This window comes from Oryctolagus cuniculus, chromosome 13 (genome assembly GCF_964237555.1).
Source record: "Oryctolagus cuniculus chromosome 13, mOryCun1.1, whole genome shotgun sequence".
Classification (NCBI taxonomy): Eukaryota; Metazoa; Chordata; class Mammalia; order Lagomorpha; family Leporidae; genus Oryctolagus; species Oryctolagus cuniculus.
Window position 1 is genome coordinate 35,045,566 of NC_091444.1, and position 15,559 is coordinate 35,061,124.

The window sequence follows — 15,559 nt, forward strand, 5'->3', positions numbered from 1 at the left end:
AGCCAATAAACTCAGCCTTTGAAGTGAAAAATTATATGACTGCTTTTCTAGTATTTGTCTATTTTAGGATTTCTTAAATTGAGGACATCTGAACATTTTAACCTCTTTGACAATGGGGTTTGTTAGTCATATTGTCGGTACGATGTAGTGTTGTGCTATCACTAAGGTCTAAATTTGAAATAGGAAATGAATTTATTCAAAGTCTTTTTGATCAAAGTAAAATACATGGGTCACATTGCTGTGTGGTGTAGAATAGCAAAAAAACATATATTATACAACACTCATTTGGCATTCCTGATTCTAAAAAGTATTTATCTTTGTGTCCAATTTTTAGTGACCCAATTTTTACAAGACATTTCATTTCAAAGTGAAATTCTATTTGTACACAATTATGTGGTAAATACAATTAATCCATCACCTTTCTAATGTAAGCAAATAAGTAAAACAGAGCTAAACAAAGTAGTCATGGCCATTTTTTCTAGTTTTCACTGTGAGTGAAAGCTTTCCCCATCATTATCCTGAATATCATATCTTTATTTGTCCCAGCAGTACTACCCAGAGAGTGCCTGCTGCTTCCCCATCTGCTCACAGCATCAGTGCCGCCACCCCAGACCGGACCCGTTTTCCCCGAGGGAGCTCCAGCAGAAGTACTTTCCATGGCGAACAGCTCCGAGAGCGGCGCAGCGCTGCTTATAATGGGCCACCTGCCTCCCCATCCCATGAAACAGGTGCATTCTCACATGCCAGAAGGGGGACATCAACTGGTATAATCAGCAAAATCACGTCCAAATTTGTTCGCAGGTCAGTACCAATGTACAAAAATGTGTTTTGTTTCTTCTAAGAATTATACAGGAAACTTGAATTTGTATTTTTGAATCTTTTAAGTAATTTTCTAAAATAATTCTGTGACATTTCACTAGAGCTCTGCTTTTATACAAAATCTAGGAAGATATAAAATCCTTTCACTTAAGAGAGAGAAAAAAATGCTACTGAAAATTTTAAAATTCTATAAAATAGAATGGAAGGAATAAAAACTTGACATCAAAAGTATGTTTTAACAGAACATTTATCTATACAGGTTGAGCATGCCTAATCCAAAAATCCAAAGTCCAGAATCCTCTGAAATCTGAAAATTTTTGAGTACCAACACAGTATTCAAAAATTCAGATTTTAAAGCATTTGAGACTCTAAAAAAATCAGAAACACTTTTTGTCCCAAGCATTTCAGATAAGGGATACCAAATTGTCATTTAAAAACCTTGATTTAGAGAAAGGAATTAAATATTATTTTACATGTGGCCTTCGAGTAACATATTATCTTAAAATCCTTTTAAGTTGTTCACAAATAATAAATGTAATTTACCTTAATTCATTATTGTATGAAAAGTCTACATACTGGAATCACATAGATTATCTTAACATTAAAACTAGTAACACAAAATGAATACATGTGTAATAAACTTCTATTAAATAATATATACATGTATAATGCACATTTATTATACAAGTTGCTGAACACAATGCAGGCTGATGTAAATTTGGCCTATTACCATGTCCACTGAATGCTGTAATTTAAGCCCTGTTACAAACAAAGGAGTGTTCTGGGTACAGAACAGGATAAAAGATGAACAAGATGGCATCTGTGCCCTCAGGATTGCTACAGTCTTGGAGGAAGCAGGTGTGTAAACAGCTGGCCCTGACAGAAAGCAGAACATGGGCTAAAAATTAAGTATGGGCAACATGCTAAGAGTCCAGAGGAAGGCACAATTGTTTCTGCCTAGGGAGGAAGTTAAGGCTCTGTACAATAGTCATTTGAGCTGAGCCTTAAATGATGAGTAAGAAATGATTATACTCATTTTAGGGAATAGTAATTCAAAACACTTAATTTTCAGTGTTATTAGTGTTCAAGGACTGTGATAAGTAGATAGAGAAAACAAGAGCCACAGCTTTAGTTTCTTGCCTTGTCATAGAGTTATTTATTGACTCAGTTTGCTCAGGATCACACAGCTAAATTTGTAAACCTTAAATCCTCAAAGGCTGCATCAGTTCCTGACTGTGTCAGCCAATGGTCTTATACCGTGTGGACAGTTAGCTTGTGGCACCGCTGATAGAAAAAGTCTTAGGAACTCACCAGCATTGATGGCATAAAAGTTGGATGGTAATGTTAGCTGACCATCAACAGGGTCAGGTCATCAGCAATTTCTGCTTTTAGAATGTGGCTGACTATTCAAGGCCATTTTTAAAAGCCAGTATGTTCTTGTAGTCAAGCCAGGACACATTTTTAGGTAAAGAAAGGTAGGTTTTGAGTTTAATGCAAAATTACTAGTTATGCATTAAACTGTTAACCTTGCAGTAAAAATTTAGATTCTAAGATTCTAGAGGAAATGTATTCAAGAGTATTCTGAATAAGAAGTCAAGAGACAGGTGATAGTAGTTTAGTCTAGCAGTTAAGATCCCCTCATTGTACATTGGAGTGCCTTGGTCCAGCTTGCCACCATTGCAGACTCTGGAAGGTTGCAGTGATGGCTTCAGTAATTGGTTCCTGTGTCCCATGTGGGAAACCTGGAATGAGTTCTTGGCTCCTAGCTCCTGCTCAGGACCAGCCCCAGGTGTTACAGGAATCTAGGGAATGAACCAAAGGATAGAAGTGCGCTCTGTCTCTCACTCGCTCTCTCTCACTCACTCATTTTCACTCTCTTATTCTTTGTCTACCTCTCAAATAAATACATAAAATAATTTTTAACAAGTCAAGACAGAATGTCAGAGTCAGAAATGGCTTTGAGATGGTCTGTTGGGAATTTCTGATAAGGGATTGCCATATAATCATTTAACAAGTACTTTTTGCCAATGCTGTTGATACAGCAGCACATGACACTGATAGGGCTCCTGCTTTCCTGAAAGCAACTTCTCTTGCAGTAGTCCACACAGTCACTTGGCTCTAGTTTTTCTTATATGTCACAAACTAGCTATTCCTCCTGTGGCTCCTTTGCTGGTTCTTTCCTTGTTCTCCTACATCTCCCCCCGCCAACCTCTGAATGTCGGGGTGCCCCACGGCTCAGTGTTTGAACACATTCTCTTCTCTGGTTTTTCTTGCTCTCTTGGTGACCTCATTGAGGCTCATGACATTAAATTCCATCGTACATTTACAGCTCCCAAATGTGTATCTTTAGTCCCTTCTGAACTACAGACCAATATACTCACTTCCCTACTCAGCCTCTCAGTTGGATGGCTAATACACCCAAACAGACCATGTCTGAAACTCAACTCCCAATCCTTTCCCCCCCTCATTGTTCACCAGTTTCGGAAACAAATGCCATCCTGCTCAGACCGTGAGCCTTGGAGTTATCCTTGGTGCCCCTTTTTCTCATATCAAATTCATTAGCAAGTTGTTGGCTCCAGTTTCACAGTATTTCTGGAATGTAGCTGTTTCTGTCCCTCCTACCATTGCCATCATTATGTGAATTAGTCTTTGACCTTGACCTCCTAATAAATCTCCAAGCTTCTACCCTTGTTCTAGTATTCAGTTTTCAGCAAAGTGAATCTGACTGTGGCACTCCTTTACCTAAGTCAAAACTCGCCCCATGGCCTGTCAGGCCTTATGTAGTCTGGCCACCCATTTCTACCTGTTCCCCGAATCTCAACTGCCACACATGCACCTGGCTGGCCTCAAGCACACCAAGCACACGAAGCACACCTGGCCCAGGAGATGCACTCACTCTTCTTTCTGCCTACAGTCCTCTGCCCTGGGTATCTGTATGCCTCACTTCTTCTGCACCCTGCCTTATTATTTTTATTTATAGCTCATTTACAAAGGAGGAATAACCTGTATCTAGGCTCAGCCAAGTAGATATAACTGTATGTAACATATGCATTTCTTAAGTTTTAAGTGTGAGAGAACCAGGCTACGCTGCATGTGCTGGTACAGCCACCTGTACCTTCCATGTCCCCATCTGCCTCCCACCACAGCTTCTTAAAGTAGACGTACTGAGCTGTACAATTGCCAAGAAACAGAAATTTTGCCATTGTTCCCACTGGCATCCTGGTAGACAGGAACAGGGTATGGGTCAGTTGCTATTCCAACTCATTATAGCAGAGAAAGTAGATCTAAGGAACATTGCATAAGCGTCTAATGCTTAAGTTCCACAATAATGGAATAGGTATCTGCTTACAGTGAGTTATAGGGCACAATGAAATCAGACAGATTTTGTTACAGTGAGACATCTCTTCCCATCAAAGGAATTTTATGTAAGCTGCAGGAGCAAGAGCATTACTATTTTTCTTGCCAGATTTGGTGGACTGCCCTTTTGCATGGTTTCTCAGTATGTCCACATGTAACTGAAAATGGCCATTTCACTCAGAACCTGCTCAAAAATCTTTTATTTATTTCAGTGGACTATAACAAACATAAGTTTGTATGGATGGCATTGAATTTTTATTTTCTCAATGAAAATGCTAGTTATTAAAAATAGAAATTTAAGAAACCCCATTGGATATGAGAATATATTTTATTATATTTTATAATTCAGATAGAAAAATGTTTTTTACAAAATATGTTTGTGCAATGGTAAGTGTTTGACCCAGCTGTTAAGGTGCTGCTTAGGATGTTTTCATCCCATATCAGAGTGCCTGGCTTTGAGTCCTGGCTCTACTTCATTTCCAGCTTCCTGCTTATCTGTACTCCTGGAAGCAGTGGCTCAAGTGTTGGGTCTCTCCTCATGGGACCTAGATTGTGATCTTGGCTCCTGACTTCAGCCTGACACAGCTCCATCTGTTGTAGGCATTTAGGAAGTAAACCAGCATTTGGAAGATCTCATTCTCTGTGTCTGTCTGTCTCTCTTTCTCTCTCTCCCTCTTTCTCTGTCTCTCTCTCTGCGCCTTTCAAATAAAAATGAAATAAGACTTCTTAAAATATATGTTTGTCCCTGATGGTTAATGACCCTGAGAGGGATGAGGCACTCATATTTTTAATAACAATTTAAAGTTTTAAAACTTGGTGTGCAGATGTGTTTTATTAATTTGGGGTATGGGAGAGTGGCACAGATTTTATTCCAGTTGCATTCCTTTTATATAAAAATAATATAAATGTCTTGGAATGTTTAAAACATTAAGATAGCACTAACTTAAATGTTCAAGTTGGTGATTTCCCCTAACTATTCAATAGTATTTTGTTCTCTATCACAAGCTTTCTCTGAATATATCTTCACTGATTTGTAACTTGATATTCTTATGAAGATATTTAATTACCTTTGAAAATCACAAAGTGGTTAAAATGTTGGTAGACTTCAAAAATATTAATTACATTAAACACAATCACAATTAGTAGTGTTTCCTGGTTTTATTTTACAGGTGGATGTCCAGGTAAGATCAGTGTTTTTATATAAGACTGAATCTATTTTAGACTCACCAACTTCAATAGGCTGTTGATTTGCTCTGATATTTTATCATGTGCATGAATTGTTAACATAACTTTTGAAATAAGTTAATTGCTTCTTTAAAAATTGGTACTTAATTTTGAAGTACAAATGTGTTGAGCTGTATTTCAAACTACAAGGTTAATTTATATATTTTCTAAATTGAGCGACTACTAGAATTCTATGTAATAATTATGAAGTTGAACCTTGCTGTTTATAGTTATTAAACAGTTTTTACTTTAGATTGAACTAAACTAAACCAAAAGGTAAATTATGGCTTTAAAGTCATGGCTGGGAATTGGAAGATCCTGTTAAGAAAAAATCTTAAACGTTCACCTGATATCTTCTCTTCATACCCAGTAGACGCTCAATAAATGTCAGTTATGTGTGGTGATGAAACCTAAGCAACAGTAGTAGGCCACCTAGTAATAGAAAACTGTCGTGGTAGAAGTTTGCTCAACAAGTTAATTTTAAAATCATTTTAGACGTAGGTTTTCTTGATATATTTTCATCTTTATCATTAAATCTCAACCTTCACTTTGTTTTGAGGGATCCAAGTGAAGGCGAAGCCAGTGGCAGAACCGACACCTCAAGGTGAGGAGCCACTAGTGACACTTCGCTGCTAGGCCCCTGTGTATGGAAACATGCTTTTCGAAATACTTACAGCACTTAATAATCATGAATAGAACTAATAAATAGATAGTATGTATATTTTAAATTTTTTCTTGGGGTGGGCTTTTCTAATGTTGCCTAGCATTTAATTCAATTTAAGTTAATCAACTTGAAGTTTGTGTTTTCCAAACATTATTTTGATTTGTATACATGGTAAAGAAATAACTTTTCTGTTCTATAAAATGTCATAGCAGAATAATTAATGGATTAAAGTGCATTGATCTTTTTCTCACTAAAGTGATGTAACTAAAATTAGTCTGTGTCACATAGCACAAATGACACAGAATGGAGGAAATGACATAGCAGGAATATTTGATGTTAGTAATGTGTTTTAATCGCTTCTCGGCCTTTTGGCTAAGATCAAGTGTAGTAATGTGTTTTAGGTGAGTATTCAGTGTTAGACCACATTTAAAACCTCTGTCCTACCGCGATTTATGTGTGTATGTGTTTTACATTCAATACTAGTTGAATATTAATTCAGCTGTGGGTCTTAAACCGGAGCTGAAACAGAACACATGGAGGAACTGGTGAAGACGGTGCTGGCCCTCGTGCCAGGGATTCTAATTGAACAGAGCAGGAGGGGTGGGGCTGCCTCAACAAGTTCCCAGGTGCTGCTTAGGCTGCTGGTCCAAGGACTGCATTATGGACCTAGCTGCTCTTTAAAGGGAAAGTTAAGAAATTAAGGCATTAAATTATTTTGAGTGTACACAAGCACTGAAGGATACAGTCTAAATCTCAGAACCATCACGTTCCACATTAACTTGTTCCACACAGACTCTACTCTAATTTCTACTTTTAAAATTATTTGTAATATAAAACAGAATGAACTTTGGAAAAACTTTATTATGCATAGATGATTATTTCTACAAGTTACGCTATGTTTTTATGAACTATACTATATTTTTGTTTACAAACTATTAATTTTTACAAGCTATACATAGTTTATATATAGTTATAAACTATACTATATGTTTACTCAGAGTAGTTAAAATGTTTCTTTGTAGAGTTAGGTACCTGGCTCACCAAGGTAGGAGGTCAGAGGGAAGTAAACAAATGATTTGCACTTTCTTCTATCTATTAGATAAACACAGAAGACTTCGGCCTTTAGCCCTTTCCTTACTTAGTCTTCATTTTTGAGCCCCCCTTGCTTCTCATCCTATGTTCCACTAAATTTCCCTCTAAGATACGTAATATCATGTAGTGCTACAAGTGGCCACCAACATTGCAGTTATTCTGTGTGCATCTTTATCCTTTTTATAACTGCATACATTTATTAATACTATAAGGATTTAATAACTGATATTTTATAAATGTTTACAAAGCACATTTCACAATTCCTTTTGTTTGGTTGCAATTGGGTTTGGTTTTCTTTTGTGCATTTGAGCAGACTTATTGAACACCTACTATGCAAGGTACTTGCTGTTGATCTAATCCTTACAACAACCAAGTAGAAAATATCTATTTTACAAATGAAGAAATAGCAAGGAATATTGGTGGGACCAAATCAGTTCTAATGTGTTTCTGTCATTTCAGAGCGACATTATGGTACAGTGGTTAGACGCACAGGTCTCAAACTAGATAGAGCATGAGTTTGAGCTGTGTTCTGCCACCTTCCTCACTGTGACTTTGAAAAAGCAACTTCAGTTCTTTGTGCCTGCGTTTCTGCATCCAAATCGCTTTGTAGGATTGTTGCCAGGAGTAAATGAGTAAATAATGTGTGGTAGGCACTTTGAGTGGTTCCTACACCTACTAAAGTACTCAATAAATGTTAGCTGTTACTCTATTAGTATCAGCATTAACTTTATCAGGTGGTGATGCCTATGAGATACCTGTACATAAACATCTTATATCTGTCTCCTATCCTAAGGTGAAATAGAATGAAAACTAGGCTTTGGAATAAGACCTCTGATTTCTAGTGTGCACTTTTCAACTCATTATCTCTGTGACCTTATAAAACTAAATTTCCTAGCCATCAGCTCTGTTCTTAAAATAAATGCTTGATCAAGTGATCTCTCAGGTCCCTTCCAGCTCTAGCATGCCGATTCTGTCCTGAGGGCTACACATCTGATAAATGACTCAGTTTGTCTGCAGACCCAAAGAGGCCTGTGATCCAATGGCTTAGATGCAGTGAGCAAAAAGAGGAAAATAGAGAAAGCAGTGAAATAAATGCTTTTCTTACCTATTTAACAGTTTTTGAAAATTTCTTTTTTCTAACTCTTCCTTTAGTTTCTCGGGTGTGCATAGTTTGCAGAGCTTTGTAGGCTCAGATACCTAGGAATGAGGGGGATGAACTTCATAAATTGTAGTTCATGTATGTAACTGTGTACACAAATACATCATAGTGTAGTATTAACAGAAAATTCATATGTGTTTTGATATAAGTATGTGAGAGTACTGCAAAAAGTTTGTGGTAAATGGGATTAAAAGATAGGCTTATTTTGGTTCAGAATGAAATCCATGCATGTGAAGAGCCTTCAAAAAGTGCATGGAAAATTTAGATCATGGAAAAACTATGCATGGACTTCAATTTTTTTGCACCAAAACAAACTTATCTTTTAATTCCATTTTTCTGTGAGCTTTCTGAAGTACGCTAATATAATTACTTCTTTAAACTCAGATAAATGAAATAGGTTAATAAATTAAAATTGCAATATCTAACTATTTAGATGATTGCTTTATAATTTAATTATGGGGTATTCTCTGTCATGAATAATCTATTAATTGAAATTTTCTGTGATCATTTTAAGTAGGTTTTCTGGCTCTATATTATGGGTGGGTTGGTTACTTACATAATCAAAGTTTATTCAGTTGATTCCTTTAACAAATGTCTGTTAATTGTCCGCTTGCAATGTATCAGTGAATAAAATAGACAAAACTCCTTGGCTTCCTAGCACTTGCAATCTAGTAATAAATTCAGATAATAAATAATAATCCTAATAAATGTGTTAGCTAATCTATTAGACTATAAGAAGTGCCACAGAGAAAAATTAGAGCAGGGTAAAAAGGGTTGACAATGCTAGGGTAGGAGTAGGGTGGTCAGGGAAGGCCTCTTGGGAAAAATGAGCAGAGATTTGAAAAAAGTAAGAAAGCCAGCCATACTGCCATCTGAGGGGAAAGTATTCCTGGCAAAGGAAACCACCTGTGCAAAAGCCTGGAGGCATGACCATACCAAGAGTGTCCAATGAGAATTGTATAGGCCAATGTGTCCCACTAACAGTGAGCAAGGAAGAAAATAATACATGATGAGGGGGTAGGAGTTGGAGTGTAGGTCACATGGGGCCTTGTAGGCTGTTTAGAGATGTCTTTAGTAAACTGGGGAAACCATTGGAAGATATGGAAAAGTCTAGTATGATTTGAAACCTCTACACAATTGCAGTACAGCATCCATTCTCAACATGAGCAGGTAAAACTCATTCTCCTGGCCTTTCCAGTCATTAGATTCCTCCTACCAAAATAGGGCAGAGAAAAGAATATTTTTCTTTATATTTCAAATGTGTATTTACAAGCAGAATGTTGGTGATGGTAGTTTGTATGTGTACGTATCTATATGAAGAAAATGGAGACTATGTTTTTATAAACTTGAACAGAGAAATGTGAAAGGAACTGGAAAAACTATTTAGTGCTTCACATTCAACTACAAACTTGTTTTAAGTAAATAGACTGTTTTAGATTGAAGATAATAAAAGTCAAAAAGATGGCATCTTAGGGTTTTTACAGCAGCAAGCTAACATAAAACTCTGACTCTGTCTGAGGGTAGTTTGCTAATTGGGTACTTTTTAGTGGGCACTCAGTTATGACCACTTAGATTTTATGTTGTTTTGGTTTCTTTGCTGAATGCAATTTTTGTTTTCATTCTCTCCTTTCACCTTCTTCTTCCAGAAGTACGTCAGGGGAACCAAAAGAAAGAGACAAGGAAGAGGGTAAAGATTCCAAGCCGCGTTCTTTGCGGTTCACATGGAGTATGAAGACCACTAGCTCCATGGACCCTAATGACATGATGAGAGAAATCCGGAAAGTATTAGATGCAAATAACTGTGATTATGAACAGAAAGAGAGGTTTTTGCTTTTCTGTGTCCATGGAGATGCTAGACAAGACAGCCTTGTGCAGTGGGAGATGGAAGTCTGCAAGTTGCCACGGCTGTCACTTAATGGGGTCCGCTTCAAGCGAATATCTGGAACATCTATTGCCTTTAAGAACATTGCGTCCAAAATAGCAAATGAGCTTAAGCTGTAACGAAATCCACATTTACAGGATCAGGGAAGACACATCCGTATAGGAGGTACAGTTTTTGAATGTACTGGTAATGCCTAATGTGGTCCGCCTGTGAATCTCCCTATGTAGAATTTGCCCTTAATGCAATAAGGTTATACATAGTTATGAACTGCAAAATTAAAGTCCGTATGAACTACAATGAATATCTGTAGCGTAAAAAGTAGGTTCACATGTACAGGTAAGTATACTGTGTATTTCTGTTCATTTTCTGTTCATAGAGTTGTATAATAAAACATTGCTTAAAAACTTGTATAGTTGTCTAGATTTCTGCACATACATGTACCCTTGATGCTTTAAGTTGAAATGTTATTCCCTGTTATTGACATTCTAGTGGATTTTTAAAATTCTTACTTCCATCATACAGTTTTGAAAATTGTGTCCAAAATTTAAAGTGCACAAAATTTGTCTTTCCAATTATAGCATGGAGTTTTGGACATTATTTTTAAATCATATTTAATTTTAAACCAGAAGCTGATAACTAGATCAGCTTGATTATATTTCTGCTTATCTTTGCGCTTGTCCTTGTTGTCAGACAAGGTTAAGTTGAGAAGATACAAAATGTTTACAGTGTTGGCACTTAGAATTTTTAAGTACATGAAAATAAATACTAGCTTTGCCATGAGCTAAGAAGTACTAGGGAAAATGTTAAATCTACACCCAGTTTATTTTGAACCTTGAAGTGTTTTCTGACCCACTGCTAATTGTAGCAACAAAATGAAAAAGAATCCGTACTCCATCTGGCTGTTATACCAGAAACTGTCATGTAGGTCTGCTGCCTTTAGAAGACCACAGTGTAACTGCAGAAACATCCGACTATTGGGACTGTTTCATAGCACAAACTCATCTTCTCAGTGTTGGTCAATGCGTCAGTTAAGAAATAATGCCACCTCAGGAATTAACTGGCATTGGGAACATTTGCCTCTCTCTCCACCACGCTCTTCATCCACCCCCCACCACTGTCATATCTGTAAGTACCTAAGAGACGTGTGGGCAAAACATACTATTTATAACAGTATATTATTGATTTATGCTTACAGGGTTGTTCAGTTTTGTTCCCATGTAACTCATGTGTTTTAAATATGTTGCCAGATTTCCTGTATTTATTCTACATTGTTACACCTATAATGTGCAGCTTTGTAATTGGGCATTTGCCTACTTTTCTTTCATAACTAGTGATATATACAATGTAAAACCACTAGTAAAGGTACATTTTAATACTTGTTATTTTATACTGAATTAGCCTTGGAGGTTGACTGTGCAATGTTATTTAAATGTTGTAATTACTGTAATACCAACATATGGGCCCCATCTGCACACTCCTGAGAAATAGAAGGTGTACTCCAAAGTTTCTCAGTTTAAAGAGAAGTAAAGCTGTGATAAGCCTGTCATTCTAGCCTGCATTAGACAGTTCTGCTGTAGGGGATGTGCCACTCCACGGTGGCTTCCAGGCCAGGATGACTTTTATATTCTGTACTGTACTGTGACGTAGCTTTCTTCTGTAACAGTTCTGTTCTAAAATGAAATGTATTTTTGCCTTAGCAAAGGGTGGTGTTTGGAGAAGAAAAAAAAAGAAACCTGTGTAGCCCCTTTTTAACTGAGTGTTCATTCAAAAAACAAATTGATGCAAATCTTTCTTCACTTTCACTGGTGCACACTGAAAGTTTACTTGAACAGTTCTCATAATAAAGCACTTGTCTTTGCTCTTTATCAGAATGTGAATTAACTGTTTTCAAGTACAAATATGAGAGGGTTCTCTTTGGGGGGGGGTATTTTATGTGTTCCAAATTTAGATGGCAAGGGGCGGAAGCTATGTAGGTTTTCAGAATGTCATTATGCCAAGAAATTTTCATCTTTTTATAGGAATTCCTGTCATTGAAATACTTTTTAAAAAAATAAACTTCACGCCTCTTCCAAGGTGGAAATTGATTTTTTTTTTACATTTTTTACTCTGGCCAACTCTTCTGTGCTTGTGGAAAGGACCCTTCCTTTCAGTATTTTTTACAAATTAAAGGTAAAACTGTATATTCTTGCTAGGCTTTATGTGTTCATGACATCATAAATTTTTTCTGAAGATTCAGAGGAACTTTACAAAATGTTTGCATAAGTAAATATCAGTTTATGTTCACTCCTCACGTGATAGCAGGATTTCCTTGACTTCTGTTGAATATTACTTGATATGAAATCACATATATTAAATTCATTTTTTATAGAAACTGATGCACAGTATTTTATTTGATAAATACTCAAATGTGAATAAACTCTAGAACATTCCCAGTAATCCTCAGTAATCCTCTCTAAAATAGAATCTGATTTAGAGCCCAAGTGGCTTTCTTATGAGGCCATTTCCATCAGCAGTACAATTTAACAGCATGGGTGAGCAAAATAACATTTGACAGGCGAAGCACCAGTTTACTTTAAATGAGTGATTGTATCAGACTATGTAGATTAATCAAGATGATCTCTGCCTTCATTTTTAGAAACGTCCATTGAGGTTCCCACCATGTCTTTTTTTTTTTTTTTTTTTTTTTTTTTTTTTTTTTGACAGAGTGGACAGCGAGAGAGACAGAGAGAAAGGTCTTCCTTTGCCATTGGTTCACCCTCCAATGGCCGCCGCGGCCGTCGCGCTGCAGCCAGCACACTGCACTGATCCAAAGGCAGGAGCCAGGTACTTATCCTGGTCTCCCATGGAGTGCAGGGCCCAAGCACTTGGGCCATCCTCCACTGCACTCCCAGGCCACAGCAGAGAGCTGGCCTGGAAGAGGGGCAACCGGGACAGAATCCGGCGCCCCGACCAGGACTAGAACCCGGTGTGCTGGTGCCGCAAGGTGGAGGATTAGCCTAGTGAGCCGAGGCGCCGGCCTTTTTTTTTTTTTTTTTTCCCACCATGTCTTAAGAGATATATAATGGTTTGTAAGAGAGAGTCATTAGATGTTATAGAAATCGTAGAAGACTGAGTTCTGTGTGGACACAAAAAGAGGAAGACATTTTATGGATGGGTAAAATTATGAGCCCAAATAGAAAAGACCTTCCAGATGGAAGGAATGTAAGAGAAAAGTCTTCAAGTTAGTACGGCCTATGTTAGAAATGAACCAAAGATTCTAGGAGGTGGCCAGGTTAACAAAGATTAATTAATCGATTATATAAAGCACCAGTTGACAGCCTCAACTTTGACTTGCTCTATGCTTAGAGGAGAACAATGAGGAGATTTTTAAACCAAGAAAGTACATAGTAAGTTGGTTGTTAAAGAAGAGTAATTCATTAATTGAACAAGTTTGTTGAGTACAAATTCACATCAGATTCTAAGTTCTGGAGAGAACACAGCAAAAACAAAAACAACTGCTCTAATAGAAATTTATGGACTGGCTTAAGGGATAGAGCCAGGAAGATCTTTTCAGAGGTTCTTGGCAGTAAAACATGTATGAAATAGCATGGATAGGGGTGATCAACTCAGGGCAGAAAAGAGCTAAAAGGGATAAATTTGAAACATTTTAAAAGATATATCAATGGAATATCAGTAGGATTTGTTAACTATAAAAAATGTGGCTGGCGCCGCTGCTCACTAGGCTAATCCTCCGCCTTGCGGCGCCGGCACACCGGGTTCTAGTCCCGGTCAGGGCGCCGGATTCTGTCCCAGTTGCCCCTCTTCTAGGCCAGCTCTCTGCTGTGGCCCAGGAGTGCAGTGGAGGATGGCTCAAGTACTTGGGCCCTGCACCCCATGGGAGACCAGGATAAGTACCTGGCTCCTGCCATGGGATCAGCGCGGTGCGCCAGCCGCAGCGCGCTGGCCGCTGCGGCCATTGGAGGGTAAACTAACGGCAAAGGAAGACCTCTCTCTCTCACTGTCCACTCTGCCTGTCAAAAAATAAAATTAAAAAAAAAAAAGTATAAACAAGTGAAATGACCCAGCTATCTGTCTTCACGAAATTTCTAGTCTTTGGTGGCAAAGAGAGAGGGAACCCAAGTGAGGGCTGGCTTTCTCCCTGATTAAGAAGTCAGAGCTAAGAGACCAAGGAAGCTAAGACAGCCAGTGCCTGCAGGACAGAGTGCTGGAGAGCTGCAGAGATAAGCACACACTTGAGAAAATGACCTGAGGCCAGAGAAAGAAGTACCTGAAAGTATTGGGATAATCCTCATGGAAGAGCAGTGCGTGCCATAGCCAGCCCTGGTGAGAAACCTGTCACTCACAGGGCAGTGGGTGTAGTACTCTGAAGAATAGTAATAGAAAGAACAAAGTAGTTCAAGACTAAATGCTGCCTTGGTGCTGCTTACCACAGCAATGTTCAGAAGGTTGTTTTTAAGTTACCTGTTTCCCAGAACAAAGTTCAAGGATATTGACAGGATTACAAAATGTGCATCACCGATCAAGGTGAGAGTCACCATATATAACAACCACTCAAGGTTATCCTGCATACAGATATGCAGAAAAATGTAACTCATAATGATGAGGGAAAAAAGTCAACTGACATTCAGAAATGGCAGAGGAGCTAGAATTACTAGGCAGACATTAAAAACATATGTTTGCAAAGTTAGAGAAAAGACTAAGTATGCTAAGTGGAGCCATGAATGATATAAAAAGCAATTCAGAGGGCTGGCGCTGTGGTGCAGTGGGTTAATGCCCTGGCCTGAAGTGCCAGCATCCCATATGGGCGCCGGTTTGAGCTCCACTTCCAATCCAGCTCTCTGCTATGGCCTGGGAAAGCAGAAGATGCCCCAAGTGCTTGGGCTCCTGCACCCACATTGGAGACCCAGAGGAAGCTCCTGGCTCCTGGCTTTGGATCAGCGCAGTTCCAGCCATTGCGGCCAATTGGGGAGTGAACCAGAGGATGGAAGACACCTCTGTCTCTGTCTCTCTCTCTCTCTAGCTCTCCTCTCTCTGTGTAACTCTTTCAAATAAAATAAAAATAAATTTTTTAAATAAAAAGCAATTCAGACATCTAAAAATGAAAATTGGAATTTCAGAGAGTGAGCTTGAAAGCAGCGATGGAAAAGACCTAGGAGGAAACAGGAAGAACAGCTTTTTAAAAAGGTGAGCAGTGCGTCAGTGAGCTGTAGGACAACTTCAGACAACACAGTGTATGTGTCTGTAGAGTCCCTGCAGGAGAGTGAAAAGCCAGGTGAGAAAATACAACTGAAAATATAGTGGCCAGAATTTTTCATTATTTGCTAGAAACCATATACCCACAAACCCAAAAGTGCTTATCAAA

The 15,559-nt window shown here is 38.1% G+C and overlaps 1 protein-coding gene and 1 pseudogene across 5 annotated transcripts in view; both read left to right on the top strand.

The window, feature by feature from the left end:
• MARK1 (microtubule affinity regulating kinase 1) overlaps positions 1 to 12,062 on the top strand; it is a 159,077-nt gene extending 147,015 nt beyond the window's left edge. For 2 of the 5 annotated variants that reach the window (XM_008268408.3, XM_051820592.2), the window contains exons 16-18: positions 547 to 801; positions 5,960 to 6,004; positions 9,962 to 12,062. In XM_008268408.3, coding sequence (XP_008266630.1) covers positions 547 to 801; positions 5,960 to 6,004; positions 9,962 to 10,316 — 655 coding nt within the window. In that variant the 3' untranslated portion in view covers positions 10,317 to 12,062. The remainder of the gene's footprint in view (positions 1 to 546; positions 802 to 5,959; positions 6,005 to 9,961) is intronic. The other 3 variants (XM_051820589.2, XM_051820590.2, XM_051820591.2) reach the window with 3 other exon arrangements.
• Positions 6,417 to 6,501, top strand: LOC127483654 (U2 spliceosomal RNA; annotated as a pseudogene).
• Positions 12,063 to 15,559: the final 3,497 nt, after the last annotated feature.